The sequence below is a fragment of the Pristiophorus japonicus genome, chromosome 5 (assembly GCF_044704955.1).
Source record: "Pristiophorus japonicus isolate sPriJap1 chromosome 5, sPriJap1.hap1, whole genome shotgun sequence".
Lineage (NCBI taxonomy): Eukaryota > Metazoa > Chordata > Chondrichthyes > Pristiophoridae > Pristiophorus > Pristiophorus japonicus.
This window is the reverse complement of record NC_091981.1, coordinates 249,492,464-249,514,761: the sequence shown is the minus strand read 5'-3', so window position 1 is coordinate 249,514,761 and position 22,298 is coordinate 249,492,464. Positions and strand designations below refer to the sequence as shown.

The 22,298-nt window shown below is 40.3% G+C and overlaps 1 protein-coding gene across 2 annotated transcripts in view; it reads left to right on the top strand.

Moving 5' to 3' along the window:
• LOC139264666 (enhancer of polycomb homolog 1-like) overlaps positions 1-22,298 on the top strand; it is a 162,938-nt gene that overhangs the window by 105,832 nt on the left and 34,808 nt on the right. For both annotated transcript variants that reach the window (XM_070881534.1, XM_070881535.1), the window contains exons 3-10: positions 3,802-3,947; positions 4,275-4,481; positions 6,106-6,254; positions 10,969-11,128; positions 11,590-11,766; positions 13,013-13,105; positions 15,805-15,953; positions 16,830-17,185. In XM_070881534.1, coding sequence (XP_070737635.1) covers positions 3,802-3,947; positions 4,275-4,481; positions 6,106-6,254; positions 10,969-11,128; positions 11,590-11,766; positions 13,013-13,105; positions 15,805-15,953; positions 16,830-17,185 — 1,437 coding nt within the window. The remainder of the gene's footprint in view (positions 1-3,801; positions 3,948-4,274; positions 4,482-6,105; positions 6,255-10,968; positions 11,129-11,589; positions 11,767-13,012; positions 13,106-15,804; positions 15,954-16,829; positions 17,186-22,298) is intronic.

The following is a 22,298-nucleotide window of genomic DNA, read 5'->3' as shown; positions in this document are numbered from 1 at the left end:
CTACTGTGGCTCAACTTCTGCCAAAAGCTTTGAATACTATGCAAAATACAATTGCTCATGAGTAATCAATGCATAACATGTCACCTAAACATGCCACCATCACATTTTCCTTCAGTTATCAAAAGGCATTTGAAGCATATCTGACCATTTGCTCTTTACATTAGAATCATAGAATGATGCAGCACAGAAGGAGGCCATTTGGCCCATCGTGCCTTTGCCAGTTCATTGGTAGAGCTACCAACAAGTGCCACTCCCCTGCCCTTTCCCCATAGCCCTGCAATTTTTTTCCCTTCAAGTATTTATCCAATTTCCTTTTGAAAGCTACCATTGAATCTGCTTCCACCAGTCTTTCAAGCAGTGCATTCCAGATCATCATAGCATATCTGCTGACTGTTGGGGGACAATCCTGTAAATTTAAAAGCATTTTGAAAACGTGCGCCTGAGTGGTTTTAAGATTGCAAGCCTAAGTGCATTGAAGGAAATTAAGTGAAAAGCAGCTTCACTTCAGAGAAGTGAAAAGGGCTGTAATGAAAAGCAGTTTACTTAAGATCGGATTGTTATGAGTATTTAAAAAAAAACATTTTGGCTTTCTTTTGTCGAAAAGAAAAGGGGTAGCTTAGATAGTTGGAGAGAGTTTCCATATTTTTCTCTCAAAAATAATTTGAGAAGTTGGAATGTGAAGGGTTTAGCAATATTTACTGATTATAAAAACTAAAGGAGAAACGTCAAGATCTAAATGATAAATACCAAATAATGGTTCCAAAAATGTGAAATATTGTCTAAACTGTGGATTGCTAGTTTGTAAAACTTAATATAGCTTGGCTGAAAATGTGGACTTGACGAATATAAAAAAGCTTTCTTTGACATCTTTGTACCTTTTGCAGAAGTAGTTCCAGATAGCTAGATGGAAGCAATCATAGTATCTAGGAGTGAGAGAAAAAGATTACTCCTGTCTTATAAGCTGGAATGCTTCACTTTTTTTGATTGCTCCATCAAGCTTTTATCATTTTTGAAAAATTGGATATTGTGGGATCTGCCTGAAATACCATAAATGAACTTTAGATGGCACTCTGCATTGCATTTTCACACTGCTTAAGCTTCCTAAGTTTCAGCTGTGGCTCAGTGGATAGCTCTCTCTCCTCTAAGTCAGAAGGTTGTGGGTTCAAGTCCCGCTTGAGCACAAAAATCTAGGCTGACACTCCAGTGCAGTGCTGAGGGAGTTCTACAGTGTCTGAGGTGCCATCTTTCGGATGAGACATTAAACCGAGGCCCCGTCTGCGCTCTCAGGTGGACATAAAAGATCCCATGGCACTGTTTCGAAGGACAATAGAGGAGTTTTCCCTGGTGCCCTGGCCAATGTTTATCTCAGTCAATATAAAAACAGATTATCTGGTCATTATCACATTGCTGTTTGTGGGAGCTTGATGTGTGCAATTTGTTGCCATGTTTCCTGCATTACAACAGGGGAATTCATCATAAAATAGCAGAGACATTGAACGAATATTTTGTATCTGTCTTCATGGTAGAAGACACTAAAAACATCCCAATATCACTATCACTAATGAAGTAGTACTCAGTAAAATTATGGGACTAAAGGTGGACAAGTCCCCTGGACCTGATGGCTTGCATCCTAGGGTCGTAAAAGAAGTGGCTGCAGAGATAGTGGATGCATTGGTTATAATCTACCAAAATTCCCTGGATTCTGGGGCGGTCCCAGTGGGTTGGAAAACCGCAAATGTAACGCCCCTTTTTTTTAAAGTAGGCAGATAAAAAGCAGGAAACTATAGACCAGTTAGCCTAACATCTGTCGTTGGGAAAATGCTGGAGTCCATTATTAAGGAAGCAGTAACGGGACATTCGGAAAAACAATTCAATCAAGTATAGTCAGCATGGTTTTATGAAAGGAAAATCATGTTTGACAATTTGCTGGAGTTCTTTGAGAATGTAACAAGCAGAGTGGATAAGGGGGAACCAGTGGTATTTGGATTTCCAGAAGGCATTCGATAAGGCAATCTATATTAATGACTTGGATGAATGGAACGAGTGTAATGTAGCCAAGTTTGCTGATGATACAAAGATGGGTGGGAAAGCAAATTGTGAGGAGGTCACAAAATCTGCAAAGGGATATAGACAGGCTAAGTGAGTGGGCAAAAATTTGGCAGATGGAGTATAATGTGGGAAAATGTGAGGTTATCCACTTCGGCAGAAAAGCCAATTATAATTTAAAAGAAGAAAAATTGCAAAGTGCTGCAGTACAGAGACACCTGGGGGTCCTTGTGCATGAAACAAAAGGTTAGTATGCAGGTACAACAAGTGATCAGGAAGACAAATGGAATGTTGGCCTTTATTGCAAGGGGGATAGACTATAAAAGCAGAGAAGTCCTGGTACAATTGTACAGGGTATTGTGAGGCCACACCTGGAGTACTGCATACAGTTTTAGTCTCTGTATTTAAGGAAGGATACACTTGCATTGGAGACTGTTCAGAGAAGGTTCACTAGGTTCATTCCGGAGATGAGGGGGTTGACTTATGAAGATAGGTTGAGTAGGTTGGGCCTATACACATTGGAGTTCAGAAGAATTCAGGTGATCTTAGCGAAACATATAAGATAATGAGGGGACTCGACAAGGTGGATGCAGAGAGGATATTTCCACTCATAGGTAAAACTAAAACCAGGGGACATAATCTCAGAAGGGGCCGCCCATTTAAAACTGAGATGAGGAGGCTCTGAGGGTTGTAAATAAATCTATGGAATTCTCTGCCCCAGAGAGCTATGGAGGCTGGGTCATTGAATATATTTAAGGCGGAGATGGATAGATTTTCAAGCGATTAAGGGAATAAAGGATTATGGGGAGTAGGCAGTGAAGTGGAGCTGATTCCATGATCAGATCAGCCATGATCTTACTGAATGGCGGAACAGGCTCGAGGGGCCATATTGCCTATTCCTGCTCCAATTTCTTATGTTCTTGTAACTACATTTCAAAAATACTACATTGGCTCCAAAGCACTTTGGGACGTCCTGAAGTTGTGAAAGGCGCTATATAAATGGAAGTCTTTCTTTGACATAGAAATCATAGGAATTTACGGCACGGAAAGAGACCGTTCAGCCCATCATGACAGTGCCAGTCGAAAAACAGACGCACATTGATTTTTGAAGATATTCTAACTCTTGTGAAATGTCTTGGAAATTTGAAATGTTTGTCTTTTAATAATGAGGCAATATCACTTCAACTACTTTTATATATTGGGAAAGAAGAAAAATGACAGTTAACCTTTTGTATTAAATTGTGCACTGATTTGTTTTGGTGGGGTCTAGCAAAAATGATTGCCATGATATAGGCAGTCTTCTGCCAAACAAAGAAAAAGGACCATACAGGTTGGACCTCCCTTATCCGGGACTCCCCTATCTGGCACTACCCCTCGTCCGGCATGATTCCGGGGGCACATGCGCATAATGCATCCGACCGCCACCCTGACTTTGGGGCTGCGCCGACCGTGGGCAGCTAATTTCCCCTCATCCGGCAAAATCCCTTATTCGGCACAGGCCAGGTGCCATGGGTGCCGGATAAGGGAGGTTCAACCTTTAGTAACTACCAACATAATCTTTTAACTGCTTATTGGTTTTCACCTCTTAATTGCAAGAGCACGCATGCATGTTCCTGGGAGTGAAAAATGTATATGCAAATTTTTCCCATCAATGATTTCTCAAATTAAAAGATGCAGAGAGTCACATTGAATTCCCAAGCTTAGTTATTTCCTAGTTTGAATTCCAGGTGTAATGTTTGTTGTTGTTTTCTCCAGCTTTTAGCTTGGACGCCGAGCAACCAGACTATGATATGGACTCGGATGATGAAGCGTTTGTGAATAAACTAAGAAAGAAGATGGACATCACACCTCTACAATTTGAGGAGATGATTGATCGTCTAGAAAAAGGCAGTGGCCAGCAGGTATGAAAAGTATTTACTTGATCTGGTTGTCATTATGTTTTCCGTGTAATTTAATATTGTACACTTTTTTTTATAGGTCATGATATTCCTTTTGGGGTGGGTGGGGGGGCGGTAGTGATGTTGACTGACAAAATTATACACATATGCATCAATCAGGATATGGAATAGCAGCAATTATACAGTGATATTGATCATTGTTATGTTTCGCTAGAGAGCAGGTAAGCATAACGGAGTTGATGTGTACATGAATGTGCTTTAGAATAAAGTTACATGAAATGTGATTACATTTAGGCAGTATTTTTACATGAATTCTGATTGTTTTATTAGCTGGTAACGCTCCAGGAGGCAAAGTTGCTGTTAAAGGAGGATGATGACCTGATCTGGGAAGTGTATGAATATTGGATTCGGAAAAGGAAAAACTGTAGAGGTTGTTCACTTATTCCAACTGTAAAACAGGAAAAACGGGATGGATCCAGTACCAACGATCCTTATGTTGCCTTCAGGAGAAGAACTGAGAAGATGCAGACCAGAAAGGTTTGTGTGATAGCACAAATGATTACCAGTTAGAGTACAGTGACCTGTATCTGGCATCTGATTATCATTTGAGAAAATTCTGTCGTTTTTCTAGATCCAATCGTATTTGATCTGATGTGTTGTCATGGGAAATATATTAATAAATTTGTAGTTTCAGGCAAGTATATGTGAAACAATGTAAATAGTGTTGTATAGGACATTTGCAAAATTGCTTTTAATCTTTAAAATACATTTTTAAATTTCAAGCTTCTTTTTAGGGCTGGAAGTTAATGTTAATTAGTTGCTTATTGATAGCTGTTTTCATTTTTTAAATTATAGATTTGTAGATATTAATGAGATGTACCATATACGTTAAATGCACTATATAAATACAAGTTATTTTACCAAGAGTGGAGCAAAGTAAAATTCAGTATGTCGATTAATCATGCCATTATTACTCTAATCAATGCATCCATTATTGATTACAAAAAATACTGGTTTGAAATTTACTAAATGAGTCATAGAAAATTAAAGCTCATGGTTTTAGTTAAATTTTGTATAAATATATTTTCTTTTAAACTAATACATTTCTCAATTTCTGCAAATTCCTTTCACTGGAATCCAGATAAGACTAAATACCAGAAAAGTTTTATTTACCAAAAAAGCTATACCAAATATTGATATAATAGCTTCATAATTAACACAAACTACAGTGTCAGAATTTTAACTGTTTAATGCATGCAGTTGTGTTCCAGGAATATTTTCTTCAAATCAGTGTTTCGATCCAAATTGTGATTCAATATGGTTACATTTTTGGCAGTTTTCCTAAAGTAGAGGCTCATATATAGTGCATATTTTTAAGTTGATGCAAATTAATTTTACATTTGCATTGATAAATATGTGCTAGAACTTGAGAATAAAATCCCAGAGATTTTATTCTCATCAAATGGAAGTAAATGTTGAGCTTTTCAAATGTAATTTTTAGCTTTAAAATGTCAGCAAAATGTAATTTAATAAATATAATCGCCATTTGGGTGCCAGGGAGCTGAACTGTCTGCTTGCACAGATATAGAGAGCAATACAAAGCTGGGAGAGTGACTGCAAGGCCCATATGTTTTGAGGGCTGTCCGATGTTTTCCCAATTTTGATGGGAAGCCTTAGAATGTACAAGAAAATAGAGAATAGTGAATGAAACCTTGGAATATTTCACCTGTGGAAGTGGAATTGATCTGGAAACTAGAGAAGAATTGCGCAAGAACAGCCAAAGTTGTGTTGCCAACTGATTTTTTTTCTTCCTGTTTTGAAAATTATTAAAATATTACAATTTAGAGTAGCTTTTCATTTTCTTTAGTTTCTTAATGTCTTCACATAAAACTTGGATATGTAGATGTATGCACAACTGAAAAGTAGAGATGTATTTATACAGGCAAATTAGTTTATAAAAATGCAACCAATGGCTACTGAAGTGGATTGATAGTATTGTTGCGTATGTTTGTGTTTCCCTACAAAAAATTATCTTGTGTATGTAATATGATTCTGTTCCTGTTTGGCAAATTAACAATGGTGACTAATTAATGTTGTTTTTGTTCTACAAATCCCTTAATGAAGCAGCGAACAAAATGGAGCTTTTTTTCATTCCCTACAGAATCGTAAAAATGATGAAGCTTCATATGAAAAGATGTTGAAGTTGCGAAGGGATCTGAGTCGAGCTGTAACAATTTTGGAAATGATAAAACGGAGAGAGAAAAGCAAACGAGAGCTGCTGCATCTAACGTTGGAAATTGTAGAGAAAAGGTAAATGTATAAACAATATTCTATAAAATGTGTTCATTTATATATTTTAATAGCATGGTGTGAAAGCTTTTCAAGCTAATTTTGAAAAATTTGCATATTACCCGTTAAATTGAGATGGATCTTAAACATACTTGAGTAGTTCGCCTTAAATTTATGTATGCAAGAAATCTCTTTTTATAGTTTAAATCTGCAAGAGTTGAAGTACAGAGAGAGTATTCTAGTGTGAAGGGTTTATTCCGTGTTGGTATTATGCTGAAACTGTTGGAATACTTCTGTTGAAATGTATCGCTGACTTGCCCTCAGTTGCATTTCTGTTTTTACTGTTAACAAAAGTTTCTAGAACTGATCTCTTCTGGTGCTGCTCATGGACAAAAAGTTTAATTTTGTTTTGACTTCCTGTAAACTATGCTGGCCATCTATCTTCATTCTTTCTGTCTTTCTCTTTTACACTTGATCATTGTTTTTGTATCTCTCTCTAACTCCTACTCTTTCTCTTCGTCCCTCTGTCCTGTTTCCTGCCTCTCTCTTTTTATGCTCACTAGTTCACTCATTCTTTTCCACCTCCGTGTAAAATTGAATCTACATATTCTAAACAAAAGGATATCTGGTAAACAATATCTAGAATAGAGTTGGTTCTCTGGCTTTTAGAACAGGATAATGGGAATTGTAACCACATGACCAAGATACCTTCTGCTAACTGGCATTATCACAGACCATTCACACAGTGTTTACCAGAGATGAAATTGAAAGCCAACCTCATTTAAAGCTATTGGTGTGTTTTGCTTACTCAATTCATTTGTGTTCTGTTTGCCTCGAGATGCATTTCAATTATCTTAATGTCATATAAAATTTCAGTATAATTATAGAAATAATCTTGATATCGGGAGTATAATTTATGTTAAAATACCATATCTATAAAGTCAACGAGTGGACCGGGTAACCCATAGGAAGGATAGACAGAAAGGAAAAGGAGGCAGGGTGGCGTTGCTAGTTAAAGACAAAATTAATGCAATTGTAAGGAAAGACATTAGCTTGGATGATGTGGAATCGGTATGGGTGGAACTACGGAATACCAAAGGGCAAAAAACGCTAGTGGGAGTTGTGTACAGACCTCCAAATAGTAATAGTGATGTTGGGGAGGGCATCAAACAGGAAATTAGGCGTGCATGCAATAAAGGTGCAGCAGTTATCATGGGTGACATTAATATGCATATAGATTGGGCTAACCAAACTGGAAACAATACGGTGGAGGAGGATTTCCTGGAGTGCACAAGGGATGGTTTTCTAGACCAATATGCCGAGGAACCAACGAGGGGGGAGGCCATCTTAGACTGGGTGTTGTGTAATGAGAGAGGATTAATTAGCAATCTCGTTGTGCTAGGCCCCTTGGGGAAGAGTGACCATAATATGGTGGAATTCTACATTAGGATGGGGAATGAAACAGTTAATTCAGAGACCATGGTCCAGAACTTAAAGAAGGATAACTTTGAAGGTATGAGGCGTGAATTGGCTAGGATAGATTGGCGAATGATACTTAAGGGGTTGACAGTGGATGGGCAATGGCAGACATTTAGAGACCGCATGGATGAACTACAACAATTGTACATCCCTGTCTGGCGTAAAAATAAAAAAGGGAAGGCAGTTCAACCGTGGCTATCAAGGAAAATCAGGGATCGTATTAAAGCCAAGGAAGTGGCATACAAATTGGCCAGAAATAGCAGCGAACCCGGGGACTGGGAGTAATTTAGAACTCAGCAGAGGAGGACAAAGGATTTGATTAAGGCAGGGAAAATAGAGTACGAGAGGAAGCTTGCAGGGAACATTAAAACGGACTGCAAAAGTTTCTATAGATATGTAAAGAGAAAAAGGTTTGTAAAGACAAATGTAGGTTCTCTGCAGCCAGAATCAGGGGAAGTCATAACGGGGAACAAAGAAATGGCAGACCAATTGAACAACTACTTTGGTTCGGTATTCACAAAGGAGGACACAAACAACCTTCTGGATATAAAAGGGTCCAGTAAGAAGGAGGAACTGGGGGAAATCCTTATTAGTCGGGAAATTGTGTTGGTGAAATTGATGGGATTGAAGGCCGATAAATCCCCAGAGCCTGATGGTCTGCATCCCAGAGTACTTAAGGAGGTGGCCTTGGAAATAGCGGATGCATTGACAGTCATTTTCCAACATTCCATAGACTCTGGATCAGTTCCTATGGAGTGGGGGGTAGCCAATGTAACTCCACTTTTTAAAAAAGGAGGGAGAGAGAAAACAGGGAATTATAGACCGGTCAGCCTGACATCGGTAGTGGGTAAAATGATGGAATCAATTATTAAGGATGTCATAGCAGCTCATTTGGAAAGAGGTGACATGATGGGTCCAAGTCAGCGTGGATTTGTGAAAGGGAAATCATGCTTGACAAATCTTCTGGAATTTTTTGAGGGTGTTTCCAGTAGAGTGGACAAGGGAGAACCAGTTGATGTGGTGTATTTGGACTTTCAGAAGGCTTTAGACAAGGTCCCACACAAGAGATTAATGTGCAAAGTTAAAGCACATGGGATTGGGGGTAGTGTGCTGACGTGGGTTGAGAACTGGTTGGCAGACAGGAAGCAAAGAGTAGGAGTAAATGGGTACTTTTCAGAATGGCAGACAGTGACTAGTGGGGTACCGCAAGGTTCTGTGCTGGGGCCCCAGCTGTTTACATTGTACAGTAATGATTTAGACGAGGGGATTAAATGTAATATCTCAAATTTGCGGGTGATGCTAAGTTGGGTGGCAGTGTGAACTGCGAGGAGGATGCTATGAGGCTGCAGAGTGACTTGGTTAGGTGAGTGGGCAAATGCATGGCAGGTGAAGTATAATGTGGATAAATGTGAGGTTATCCACTTTGGTCGTAAAAACCTAGAGACAGATTATTATCTGAATGGTGACAGATTAGGGGAGGTACGACAAGACCTGGGTGTCATGGTACATCAGTCATTGAAGGTTGGCATGCAGGTACAGCAGGCGGTTAAGAAAGCAAATGGCATGTTGGCTTTCAGAACGAAGGGATTTGAGTACAGGGGCAGGGAGGTATTACTACAGTTGTACAGGGCCTTGGTGAGGCCACACCTGGAGTATTGTGTACAGTTTTGATCTCCTTACTTGGGGAAGGACATTCTTGCTATTGAGGGAGTGCAACGAAGGTTCACCAGACTGATTCCCGGGATGGCGGGACTGACATATCAAGAAAGACTGGATCAACTGGGCTTGTATTCACTGGAGTTCAGAAGAATGAGAGGGGATCTCATAGAAATGTTTAAAATTCTGACGGGTTTAGACAGGTTAGATGCAGGAAGAATGTTCCCAATGTTGGGGAAGTCCAGAACCAGAGGTCACAGTCTTAAGGATAAGGGGTAAGCCATTTAGGACCGAGATGAGGTGAAACCTCTTCACCCAGAGAGTGGTGAACCTGTGGAATTCTCTACCACAGAAAGTTGTTGAGGCCAATTCGCTAAATATATTCAAAAAGGAGTTAGATGTAGTCCTTACTACTAGGGGGATCAAGGGGTATGGCGAGAAAGCAGGAATGGGGTACTGAAGTTGCATGTTCAGCCATGAACTCATTGAATGGCGGTGCAGACTCGATGGGCCGAATGGCCTGCCCCTGCACCTATTTTCTATGTTTCTATTGGCCCTGAAGTTCCGGTCGGAGGCTTCTTTCGGACAAACTCCTCTGACCGGAGAATTTTTATGAAAGTTCCTGGTGGTCCCGGAGGAGCGTGGGATTCCGGTGGGGAGGCCTTCTCTTCCCGCGCTGCGAAACGCGCGCTCCCGTCCTCCAGGTTCAGACGCAGAAGATGCAGCCGGTACAGTATTCTACAGCTTTCTCATTAATAGCAATGAGAACTCCATATCTACAAGTTCTCATTGCTATTAATGAGGGGGAAAAACACATCACATAACTTTAATTTCAATTAATTTTAATTAATAAATGTCTTTATTTTAAAAATCCAATTTTTTTAAAACGTTTGTTTCATTATGGTTTAAAATAAACTTACTGTAGTGAGAGGGTTTTTAGCAATGTGTTTTTTTAATTTAATTTAATTACATTTTTGTGGGGGTTTTTAAAACTCTTACACCTGTAAAAGAGTTTTCAGGACATTTGCTGGGCAAGATATCGGTAAATACCGCAATTTTGCCCATGCGAACTTCCTGGCCCGAGATGCGGTGGATCAGTAGAGCTGGAGCTTGACAAATCGGAAAAGCGGGTTTTCAATGCATGCGCATTGTGTGCTGAAAACCAGCTTTTGCGATGCCTTCCTGGGTCCGTACGGACCTAGGGAGGCCGCGATTTCTAGGCCATTAACAATATTAGATGGAGCAATCTGAGGGTTTAATCTCTGGACGAATGATAAATAGAGTACAGTATGTAGAACAATATATAATAATCATAATGCTTTAAATCCACAAAGCTTCACTTTCTGTCTTGCTGTCTCTTGTATCTTTTTCCATGGCTCCACTCCCAAAAAGGCTAGCACTTTAAAGTTTCATTCCCTCTTGTCGAAGCTGCCTTTTGTTAATTCAGTTTATTCCAGGTCGAGACAGTATGGTTTTGTTATAAGATTGATGGTATTGTGCTTTACACTATGCTTTGTGTCCCAGACCAAAGTAAGCATGTAACTGCATGTTACAATCTGTAACAGTAATTTGACTGAAATTATGTCCTTTAAAATCTTAGGCACAGTCTGGGTGACTTCAGTGGAGAGATTTTGTCCGAGGTCATGGCACAGCGGCAGCATGTGAAGCCTACCTACACCGTGCCCATCATTCCAATATCTAATAGCAATCAGTTTAAACATCAAGAGTTTATGGAATTTAAAGAATTTAAAGTTAATAAGGTGAGAATTTGATCACTTACTAACCAAACAAATATAATGTTTAGTAGCACGTATCAAGATAACATTTTTTTAAAAAGACAAGGAATGCACTTAAGATCATCTCCATTGGAATCTAGTTCCAATCAGTGGTAAGAATTTGTGGTTGTGATGTGGCTAAATCTAGCACTGAATATTAATAGATTTAAGTTAACAAAATAGTTTGCCATTCAATCAGTTTGCTTTTCTAGCTGTTTACTAACTTAGTGGAGATGCAGCATTTCTTTAAATAGAATCATATTATTTGCTGATTTTATTTGCAAAGTCATTTAGAATATTTATATATGCATATGAAGAGTAATAACAAAACAAGATCGAGTGCTACTGTATTTATATTGATGAGTAAATACCATTTGTAACAATCATACAATCATGCAGTTGCATTATAGTATATCACTGTTTCTTCTATGCTAATTGTATTGTAGCAAGAGAATGTGGAGATTATACGACCCAAGAGGAAGTATGAGAAGAAAAAACACAAAGTCTTACAACCAACTGCTGCTGCACCTCAGCAGACAAGCCCTGCTGCACTGCCAGTCTTTAATGCGAAGGACATAAACCAGTATGACTTTCCCAGCTCTGATGAAGAGCCCTTCTCACAGGTCTGTATCATGCTTAGTTAATGAAATTAGTCAGAGGCCAATTTCATTCTCTAATTCAGTAATAAACTACTGTAATGTAATTGAAACAGAATGTATAACTGTAATTTGATACCCATTTTAAAGTCATACATTCTTATTTTTACATATTCTTGTGTCTATAAGTTTATAAAGGAAACTGTCTTATATAAAAGTGTTGCACTATAATTATATCCTTCATCAATGATTGTGCAGCAGATGAGAAGGTTAATATAAAGTGACCAGTTTGCATAGCCAATCTTCATTGCGCAATTCCTGTATCCAGATTTACAGACACAAGATTTTTTTATATATTATCAATTAATCTCCCATGATTCACACAAGGAATCCGAGACTAAGTTCAGTCCTCAGATCAAGCAGGTGAGGGATAATTAGACCAGAATGACTGCAGCGCTTGAGGTCAAAAGTTGCTGGTGTGGGGAGGAATGGTGGAAAATGTCATTGTGGGGTGGAAGATGAGGTAGATCACAAATCATGGGGCAAGGTGGACGAGAGTTATGGGGAAAAGAAGGGAAGTAGAGCACAGTTAGAAATGTGTAGAATAGGGTTAGTCTGGGGAGGTGGCGGGTAGAGTGGGGTCAGAGGCTGAGAAGGAAGGTAAAGCTAAGAGTTGGGGATGAGAGTGTAAAGTAGGGCATGATAAAAGGCTGTGGGGAGGGACGAGATAGAAGTTACAGCATAGTAAGAGGGAAGAGCAGAGTTAGAGGTCTGGGGGTGAGTCGGGGAAAAGAATGTCAAAATGGGTCTGGAACCTAGAGTTACAATGACTCCAGTATGGTAAGCCTGGCAATAGTAAAGCTGGGGGCAGTGGGAATTGGGATAGGGGTAGCAAGAAGAGGGATAGATTAGGGAAATGAAAAGGGGTGGGTGAGATTATGGAATAATACCAGAGAGGGAAAGACAAAAAAGCTCCTGAAAATATCAGTAAATCTTCCACAACTTCAATATGATCGTTATTAAGGAGAAGATAGATGTCGACTTGTGAGGTGGCTAAGAACAGCGCAGGCTTATTAATCCAAAGCCTACTAGTGGGGCATAATAGAAGGCACCTGAAAACGGGGCATTTGATGGCTGAGAGCTGACCAGAGGCAGACTGCAAAAGGCCACAGTAAGCCAGTATAAATGTGCAGGATAGAAGTAGACCACACTCGGGAGAGCACAAATCCTTTGCAAAGAAATTGCAACCTTACACTTTGTCTTTCTTTTGCAGAAGGTCCTTTCTGCATCCTCCGAAGCAGAGGAAGAGAATGATCCAGATGGTTCTTTTGCTTTCCGAAGGAAAGCAGGATGTCAGTACTATTCTGTAAGTGCCAAAAAATTGATGCTGTCAAGGGTAGATCTTTGTTTAAAGGTATTGTTCATATTGTCTTTGTTTTGCTTAGGACATAATCATCATCAAATTATTCATTTGTGGTTATGTTTAATTGACTTAATTGACAACAATTACAGCATGTAATGTAAATTTCCTTCGACTCTTCAATTAGCTTTTTGTGGTCTGCGTAGTCTGTAAATTGTTTCAGTGCCATAGCACAATATTTTTATTTTTGAGAGCACATTAGAAGTAGTACCAGTCCACTGATTCTAGGCTGGATTGTTAAGCAAAATCTGATTAGGCATGCACCAAGTTTTACTCAATCCTATCTTAAAATATAACTCCCAAAATTAATGTCTCCGTCGGGCGCTGGAACATCATGGCGGTGGTGCGGCGAATGAGGCTGCGGGGCCCGGAGGAGCCGAGGGCCCAAGGGCAGCACGGGCCTGCCCACGCTGCAATGTAAGCGCACGCTGGGTCCGTGCAGCAGAACAGGTCTCCAGTGGTCCTGGTTAATCCTTGCCACTGGATAAAGGCCTAGCTCTGTCAAGCCCGTGTGGTGGCTGATGTGCAACGGCCACCACACTTTTTTTTTTTAAAAGTCACGCACAGGCATCTTCCACCCCCTCAACTGGAGTTCAGGACTGGAACATTGAGTCCTTCATTGAAGCATCTGTGAACTCTCGTGGAAGCAAGTCACCCTCGTTCGAGGAACTGTCTATGATGATGACTTTTTAAGCTGTAGTGATGCTTACGTATGAAAATGTGGCAGCCAATTTGCACGCAGCAAGGTCCCACAAACAACAAATTTGTAAATGACCAGTTAATCTGTTTTAATATTGGTTGAGGAATAAATGTTGGCCAGGACACTTGAGAGCATTCCCCTGTGCCATAGGACCTTTTGCATCCACCTGAACAGATGGAGCCTCAGTTTAATTCATCATCTGAAGGTTGGTGCCTTTGACAATGCAGCACACACTCAGTACTGCATTGACGTATTACCTTAGATTGTGTTTGAGTTCTGCAATAAGGTTTCAATCTGCAACCTGACTCGGATGGGGATGCTACCACTGAACCAGGCTGGCACTTGACCTCAAATGTGCCTCCCTGTAAATCTTGACTTTTATTCCCCTTTTTAATATTGAATTGTCATTTTCACACAATTGGTGAAGATTCCTAGCGACTTGGGCAATGATTGTTGTGTGAGCCACTCCTTTTCTGCAGAAAACAGTATCTTCCGCTCAAGCCAATAAAAAGAATGTATAAATGTTGCATCTAGTACATGTTTTGTCCATCACCCTTGGGCATGATGCCTAAAGCGCAACAGTCTCTCTTTCTTCAAATTCTTGTCCTGATTAGCTGAAATTGCAATTCATAAAATGGCTATAAATTACATTTGAACGAGTAAGGAGCATACCAATCATTGCGAAATTCAAAATAACTATAAGTCAATGATGAAACGGTTCGCAACACCTACCCATTTTCTTATTTTAAAGAAACAAACCAATCATATCACTCACATTGTTTAGCTTATTTTAGGCTAACAACTTGTGTTCTCCATTAAGCTGAGGTCTTAATGTACAATAACATTTTCTGTGTTTTGGAATGCCTTTAGCAGTATTTACCATAAACGTGTTGTGTATTTAAGAAAGCTGCAAAGGGATTGTCAAAGCCATTGCTCTCCTTTTTCAAAAGATAGAAATTTTAACACTGCATTTACAGTGAATAAAGAAGCCCGTTTTAAATTTGCAGGACTATGGAGAAAGAGCAGGAGAGTGGGCTGGATGACTTCCTTCTGTGCTGTACTATGAAAAGAATCACCTAGTTGTAGGCCAAAGTGCTCAACGTGCATAATTTTCCTACAACTCACATTATTTTTAATAGCAAGACTGGTCAGTCTCGGAATAGGTTAGAATTTGTTCTTTCAGTCTCGCCCATCCTGCAGGGCTGTTTATGGATGGTGAATGATGAAAATTTAGGAGTAGTGAATTTTTTTTTGTATAATACATCAAATCAGGGGTTAAGTATGAATTCAGCTTTTACTGAGGTAACTTTGAAAAATATGTCAATTTTATCCCACATCTACAATCAACAAATACGGTAAGACAGCACAGATGAGATGGGCAGATAGTTGAATGCAATGACTCGTGAGCATGTCATTATATTTTGTAATGCATTCCAAGTGGTTACACTAGCTGCACTTTTTCCTCATCACAAAATGAAAGTCAACTGGGATTATTTTCAAGTTTTGGGAGGATTATGCCATTATTGAGATGTGAAACATTTTACTATGTTAAATGCAAGTTATCATTTTGGAAGGAAGTTCTGAATAAAAGCCCTGAACTTGAATTATGTTTATTTAAACAGGACCTCCCTTCCATCCCCTCTGACTTAACTGTGGAAGATCTGTTACTATATTTCAAAATGTATTCACAGAGCAACACTCCTGGTATAGGATAGTGAGTTAGAATCTTTAATATCTCTGCACTTGACATATAAATGATTCATATAATATAAATGGTTAAAACAGGATTCTGTATTTTCTGTTAATGCAGTGTTGAGGGGAATTGGATAAACATTGTTTGGTTGAAAGGAGGAAGTAATAGATATTGCATTACTTGAAAGTAAGTATTTCTAAACTACAGATATCTTTGTTCACTCGGGTGAATATCTTTTCTTTTTTCTTGCAGCCTCGCTTGGACCAAACGGGCAACTGGCCATGGTGTAGTCCAGAAGAGGGAGGGTTAGGAGATGTTCGCTACAGATACTGCCTCACTACATTGACTGTACCCAGGAGGTGTATTGGTTTTGCACGAAGGCGTATTGGACGAGGTGGAAGGTCAGTAAGATTATTTTAAACTGATTGTATAAAAGGTTACAGTGTTCACTACTTTAAGCACATCATAAAATTAAAAAGCTGGCTTTCTTTGCAAATAACTTACTTACAGAAATCCGGTTTTAAATTTGTGTTTTACAGAAAGCTGCTGCTTATTGCCACTCAAAGCTATAACGAAATCTTAAATATACTGTAATTAAGTGGGCCTAAAATGATTTGATTTCCTGGAGCTATAGACCCAAAAATTCAATTGTGTTTCTCTAATACCAGTGTTGCCACTACCACATAATAATGCATTGCGATTGTAAGACCGATAAATGAGCTCTATTGGTTGTAGGAGAATGTCATAACTGTAAGGAGTTTTGTTGCTTGTGCATTATCACGATGTGTTAACTTTTAGATTAGTGGACTGTCACGTGCAGCAGTTAATGTTGTGATTTGACCATTGTGTGTAGTAGAGAACATTGTAACATCATTAATACAGTGTTTTCTACTAGAGTGGACAGGTCCTATTGTTACTATAACAGTAGCTGTTATATCTTGTAACTTTATATGCCTTGCTGTCAGATTCCCTGATTGGACATATCACTTGCAAATTAATTTTATCTAAACAATTGAAGTAAGGAAGACAAAGTTACTTCTGAATTCAACATTATTAAAGTGAAAACTGGACTATGAGTAATAATTTTGTACAGAATCCTAAATTTAAGGTAGTGATCTTATACATCTTCGGTGTTAGTTTTAAATGAAGCAGTGTTAGTGTTGCTTGTTAAATATATGCTCACTTCCGATAGAATCCTAGTAATGAATGATGTATTGAATTCAGATTCACTAGTAAATCCTGAAGTTTGTTGATTCTTTAATTTCCTCCTATTGTAGGATTTTGTTGGACCGAGCGCACACGGAAAATGACATTGTTCTACATCAGTTGGATCCTGAGATACTCTCTTCCCCACCCCACTCTCCATTTAATGAATTTGCCAATACCTCACAAATAAATACCTCGGATCGCCCCTCTAGAGACCTCACTCAGATTCTAGCAAACATTAAGGCATGTCGGTGGCGGCATTTCAGACCCCGGTCACCAACCCTTCAGGACAATGATGGTGATGAACTCTCCTCCCGAAAGCTGTATCGGGGTGTAAATCGTATCGTAACAGCACAACCTGGGACCCAGCCATGTAGTACCTCTGTCTCCAGCAAAAGCAGTGGCACTGGTTCAACACAGAATAGTGGTATGTGCTGTGATTATTCAAACAGTAAATTATCCAATAAAAATGTGATTGTAGTTCAATTCAGGCACATAATATTGCATTGTGTTGAGAAACCAATGGCTGGTTTAAACACAGCTGCCTATGAGATCTTATTTTTAGTATACTTCAAAAGATTCTAATAAAGCTATATATAAATTGACTGTCACTGCTTGGAAGACATATGCTTTATGTGACAGCACATTAACAAGGTTTATGTATGTGAAAATATTGGATAAACTTGAAGCAGAAATTCTTCTTGTTCTCTTTCAGTGCTTTATTTCTTGGCTACTTGATTCATTTTCAAAAATATAAATGGAAATTAAATGTGTTTGTTTTCCTAGAGTAGCTCTACTTTTAGGAACCGTGAAAATTCGAATAGCAATTAATACTATCACAGGCATTCTCTGGTAGGCTTTACAGCCTGCACAGAAACAGTGGGAGGAAAATAACTTTTCTCCTGATAAAATCCACCATTATAATTTCAATGCTTACATGATAGTTGCAAGCTTCATTTATTGGGAAACAGATTGCTCTTTTCCTGTGTACTGTTTGATTATCGGTTAATGTGTAATGCCATTTAATTAAAATGTAGTGAATCCTTGTAAGAACATCTAGTTTGTTGGTAAATGCAAAGTGCTTTATATTGTTGCCAAAGGTAGTAACTATGACTCGGGAATGTAACCTTGTAGAATGAGCAGGAGAAAGGCTAGTTAGTTTAAATAATAATTGAAAGCTTTGCAGTATTATGTGAAAAGTGATTGCCAAATATTAAAATAAGACACAATATTGTCTAGTTGTGATGGATGGGGCGGGGGTGAAGAGTTATGCACCATGTAGGTCTTTCGGATGATCCTCTAATGTTGCAGAGTGGCTGGGAAAGTGGCATAAGTATTAATGCTGCATTATTTACAAGGAACTGGAGTCCAGAATTTTAGTGGATTAGATACCACTCTGGTTCAAATCCAGCTCACAATGATGGAATGAAAGTTTTGCCTGCTGGCTGTAAAAGTCCTATATCGGATCTGTCCAGTTCCTGGTGGGCCCAAACTAGCCTGAATTTAGCACTGATTGGCAGTCGTTTAGGCAACTGGTACAGGGGATGGATTTATTTTACACTCGTGCAGTAGGAATTGTTTAAAGATTGGAATTGAGGTATATTTTTGGGCAAAGTAGAAGGAACTTTATCCTGCTTCTGACTGCTGCATCTGCCACTGGTACCCGAATTGGGAATTGAATTTTGCAGCACAAACATCCCTCCTTGGGGCTAGAAATTCTGTATTGTTCGTTTTGAGGCGGTGACGCTACCATCAGCGCCGGGCGATGTCTACCGCCTCAAAGTGGGATATTTAGTTGTATCACCCCCAAGAGGAGAGTGGAATGCTAAGAGAAGTGGTCCACACTCCTCTTCAGGCACTAACTGACACCTACTCAATTTTTGGGGCTAGGATTCCGGCATCCTAGCGCCTAAAGATGAAAAAAATCCTGTTGTAAAATTCAACAAGCCTCACCCACACTTCCCCACTACTGCAACAAATAAATAAAAGTTTAAAAAGTGAAATTTCAGCACTTACCTTGCACGCCGGACGATATTCCCCTGCAGGTCTCAGCACCAGCCGTTACGGCAGGCGAAAGACTGAATTTTGCAAGCGTGGCGCTATGGGGGCGTTGCACACTCGGTGACGTCACTGAGTAGGTGGTGCTAGCCAGCGCAGCAGAAACTGTCAGCGCCGCCGCTAAACCTTCACTGAAATTCATGGCAGGCACTGACAGCGCGGCACTCGGGCGGGAGGTGTTTTGTGCCCCGAAGCAACGGGTAATGCTAACCAACCATATTTCTAACCCAAGTTGTTTTACGGTATAGCTTCAACACACTTGGGTTTTGTGGAATAAACTGCAATGATTAAAAAATGTTGCCCCATTCAAGAGGGGCAAAAATGGCCAGATTTCCAGAATGAGGAGAAAATGTTAGAATTTGGGCTTGACTTGGCTTTGGGAAAGGGTTGGTAATAAATCATTGTCTTGAATGTGAGCGAGAATATTCAGACTTTTTTTCAATCAAAAGCTAACTGGACAGTTGGTATTGATCCCAGAGATTGTATTCATTCCAGAGTGCTGAAGGAGACTAAGAAGAAGATTTGTGAGACATTGACTATAATTCTGAGGGAGTAATGGGAGACAGGGTGCCAGAAGATTGGAAACTTCTAATGTCCTGCTCATATTCAAAAATGACAAAACAGATGTGGTTAGCTACAGGCCCATTAATCTATCTTTAATTCTGTGTCAAATAATGGAATCGATTATCAAGAGTACTGGAGGGTAATCTGCACCACAATAATCGAGTAACGAGCAGTCAGCATGAATTCAGAAGATCTTGCTTGACCGACTAACCTCAACATTTAAGAAATTGATGACCCAACTCTACTGTGGAAAACCTTATGATGTGGTCCAGAATAAATGACTACTAAATTTGTTAAAGGGGTAGTTGTTGCAAGAGTTAATTCAAGTGTGGGGAGGTACTAAGTGGGACACCGTAGGGCTAATTTTGGGATCATAACTGTTTCTAATATACATTAATGACCTGGTCTCTGAAACTCAGTGCAAATTGATCACATTTTCAAATGTTAGGAAGGATAGTGGAATTGAAGGAGTCGACTCCTTTTTATTTATTCATTCCGGGATGTTGGCATCGCTGGCAAGGTCATTATTTGCTGCCCATTCCTAATTGTCCTCGAGAAGGTGGTGGTGAGCCCCTTTGAACTGCTACAGTCCTTGTGGTGAAGGTACTCCCATGGTGCCGTTATGATGCTTGGTCCAGCGACGATGAAGGAACGGCGATAGACTTCCAAGTTCGCTTGGTGCGCAACCTGGAGGGGAACATGCAGGTGATGGTTCTCCCATGCACCTGCTGCCCTTGTCCTTCTAGGTGGTAGAGGTCGCGGGTTTGGGAGGTGCTGGTGAAGAAGCTGTGGCAAGTTGCTGCAGTGCCTCTTATAGATGGTACACACTGCAGCCACGGTGTGCAGGTGGTGGAGAGCGTGAATGTTGAAGGTGGTGGATGAGGTGCCAATTGAGCGGACAGCTTTGTCCTGGATGGTGTTGAGCTTCTTGAGTGGTGTTGGAGTTGCACTCATCCAGGTAATTGGAGACTCTTCCATCACACTCCTGACTTGTGCCTTTTAGATAGTGGAATGGTTTGGGGAGTCATGAGGTAAGACACTCGCCGCAGAATACCCAGCCTCTGACCTGCTCTTGTTGGAACAGTATTTATGTGGCTGATCCAGTTAAGTTTCGGGTCAATGGTGACCTTAGGATGTTGATGGTGGGGGGTTCAGCAATGGTCATGCTGTTGAATATCACGGGGAGGTGATTAGACTCTAGCTTGTTGGAGATAGTCATTGTCTGACACTTAAGTGGCAAGTAACACTTGTGACACACATCAGCCCAAGCCTGAATGTCCTCCAGGTCTTGCTGCATGCGGGCATGTACTGCTTCATTTTCTGAGGAGTTGCAAATGGAACTGAACACTGTGCAGTCATCAGCGAACATCCTCACTTCTGACCTTATGATGGAGGGAAAGTCATTGATGAAGCAGCTGAAGATGGATGGGTCGCACTTGGCCCTGAGGAACTCCTACAGTGACATCCTGGGGCTGGGGTGATTGACCTCCAATAAACATTTTCCTTTGTGCTAGGTAGGACTCCAGTCAGTGGAGAGTTGTCCCCCTGATTCTCGTTGCCTTCAATTTTACTAGACTCCTTGATGCCACAGTCAGTCAAATGCTGCCTTGATGTCAAGGTCAGTCACTCTCACCTCACCTGGAATTCAGCTGTTTTGTCCATGTTTTGGACCAAGGCTGATGAGGTCTGGAGCTGAGTGGTCCTGGCGGAATCCAAACTGAGCATCACTATAGCACTGTTGACGACACCTTCCATCACTTCGCTGATGATGGAGAGTAGACTGATGGGGCAGTAATTGGCCGGTTTGGATTTGTCCTGCTTTTTGTGCCTATATACCTGGGCAGTTTTCCACATTGTCAGGTAGATGCCAGTGTTGTCGTTGTACTGGAAGAGCTTGGCTAGAGGCGCGGCTGGTTCTGGAGCACAAGTATTCAGTACGATAGCTGGGATATTGTCAGGGCCCATAACCTTTGCTGTATCCAGTGCAATCAGCCGCTTCTTGATATCACGTGTTGTGAATCGAATTGGCTGAAGACTGGCTTCTGTGATGGTAGGGGCCTCGGGAGGAGGCTGATATGGATCATCCACTTGGCACTTCTGGCTGAAGATGGTTGCAAATGCTGCAGCCTTGTCCTTTGCACTTGCGTGCTGGGCTCCGCAATCATTGAGGATGGGGATATCCGTGGAGCTTCCTCCTCCCGTTAGTTGTTTAATTGTCCACCACCATTCACGATTGCATGTGGCATGACTGCAGAGCTTCGATCCTAAATTACAAAATCAGTTGAACAAAATTTGAAGCAGAGAAGATTTGAGGTTTTCAACATTCAAACAGGCTTGAGGGGCTGAATGGCCTACTCCTCTTCCTATGTTCCTAAGTGAATGGGGAAAGATTGTTTCCTCTGATCCAATAATGAGGATTCATCAATTTAAAATTGTCGCAATGAGGAGAAATGTTAGAAGAAATTTATTTTTGCAACATGTTGTTAAGAGTGTGTTTTGCCACAGGGTGTACTTGAGACAGAGACCATTGCATCTTTTGAGAAAAATGTGGGTAAATATTTGAACAGAGGAAGATGCTGGGATATGGGGAGATCGCAAGGCAGTGGAATTAATTTTAGATTGCACTAGTAAAGACCATGCTTAGACACGATGGGCTGAATGACCTTCTGCACTGCAAACTTCACTGGTGCCACCTAACAGTCCTTTGCTCATTCTTACCTTGTCCTTTGTTTTCATTTTATGGTGATGGCTTGCACTATGGGCTTTTGACCCTTAAATCAAGTTAAACCTTGTGGTGTTGACTTCTGCTACAAATTCAGGTCTGCTGTAGGTATCTTCCTGGGTTTAGTGGCATCAGTTGCTCCTGTAAATGGATTGTAAACCCCTTGCGTGCTGGTGTTGACTCTAATTGTGTAATA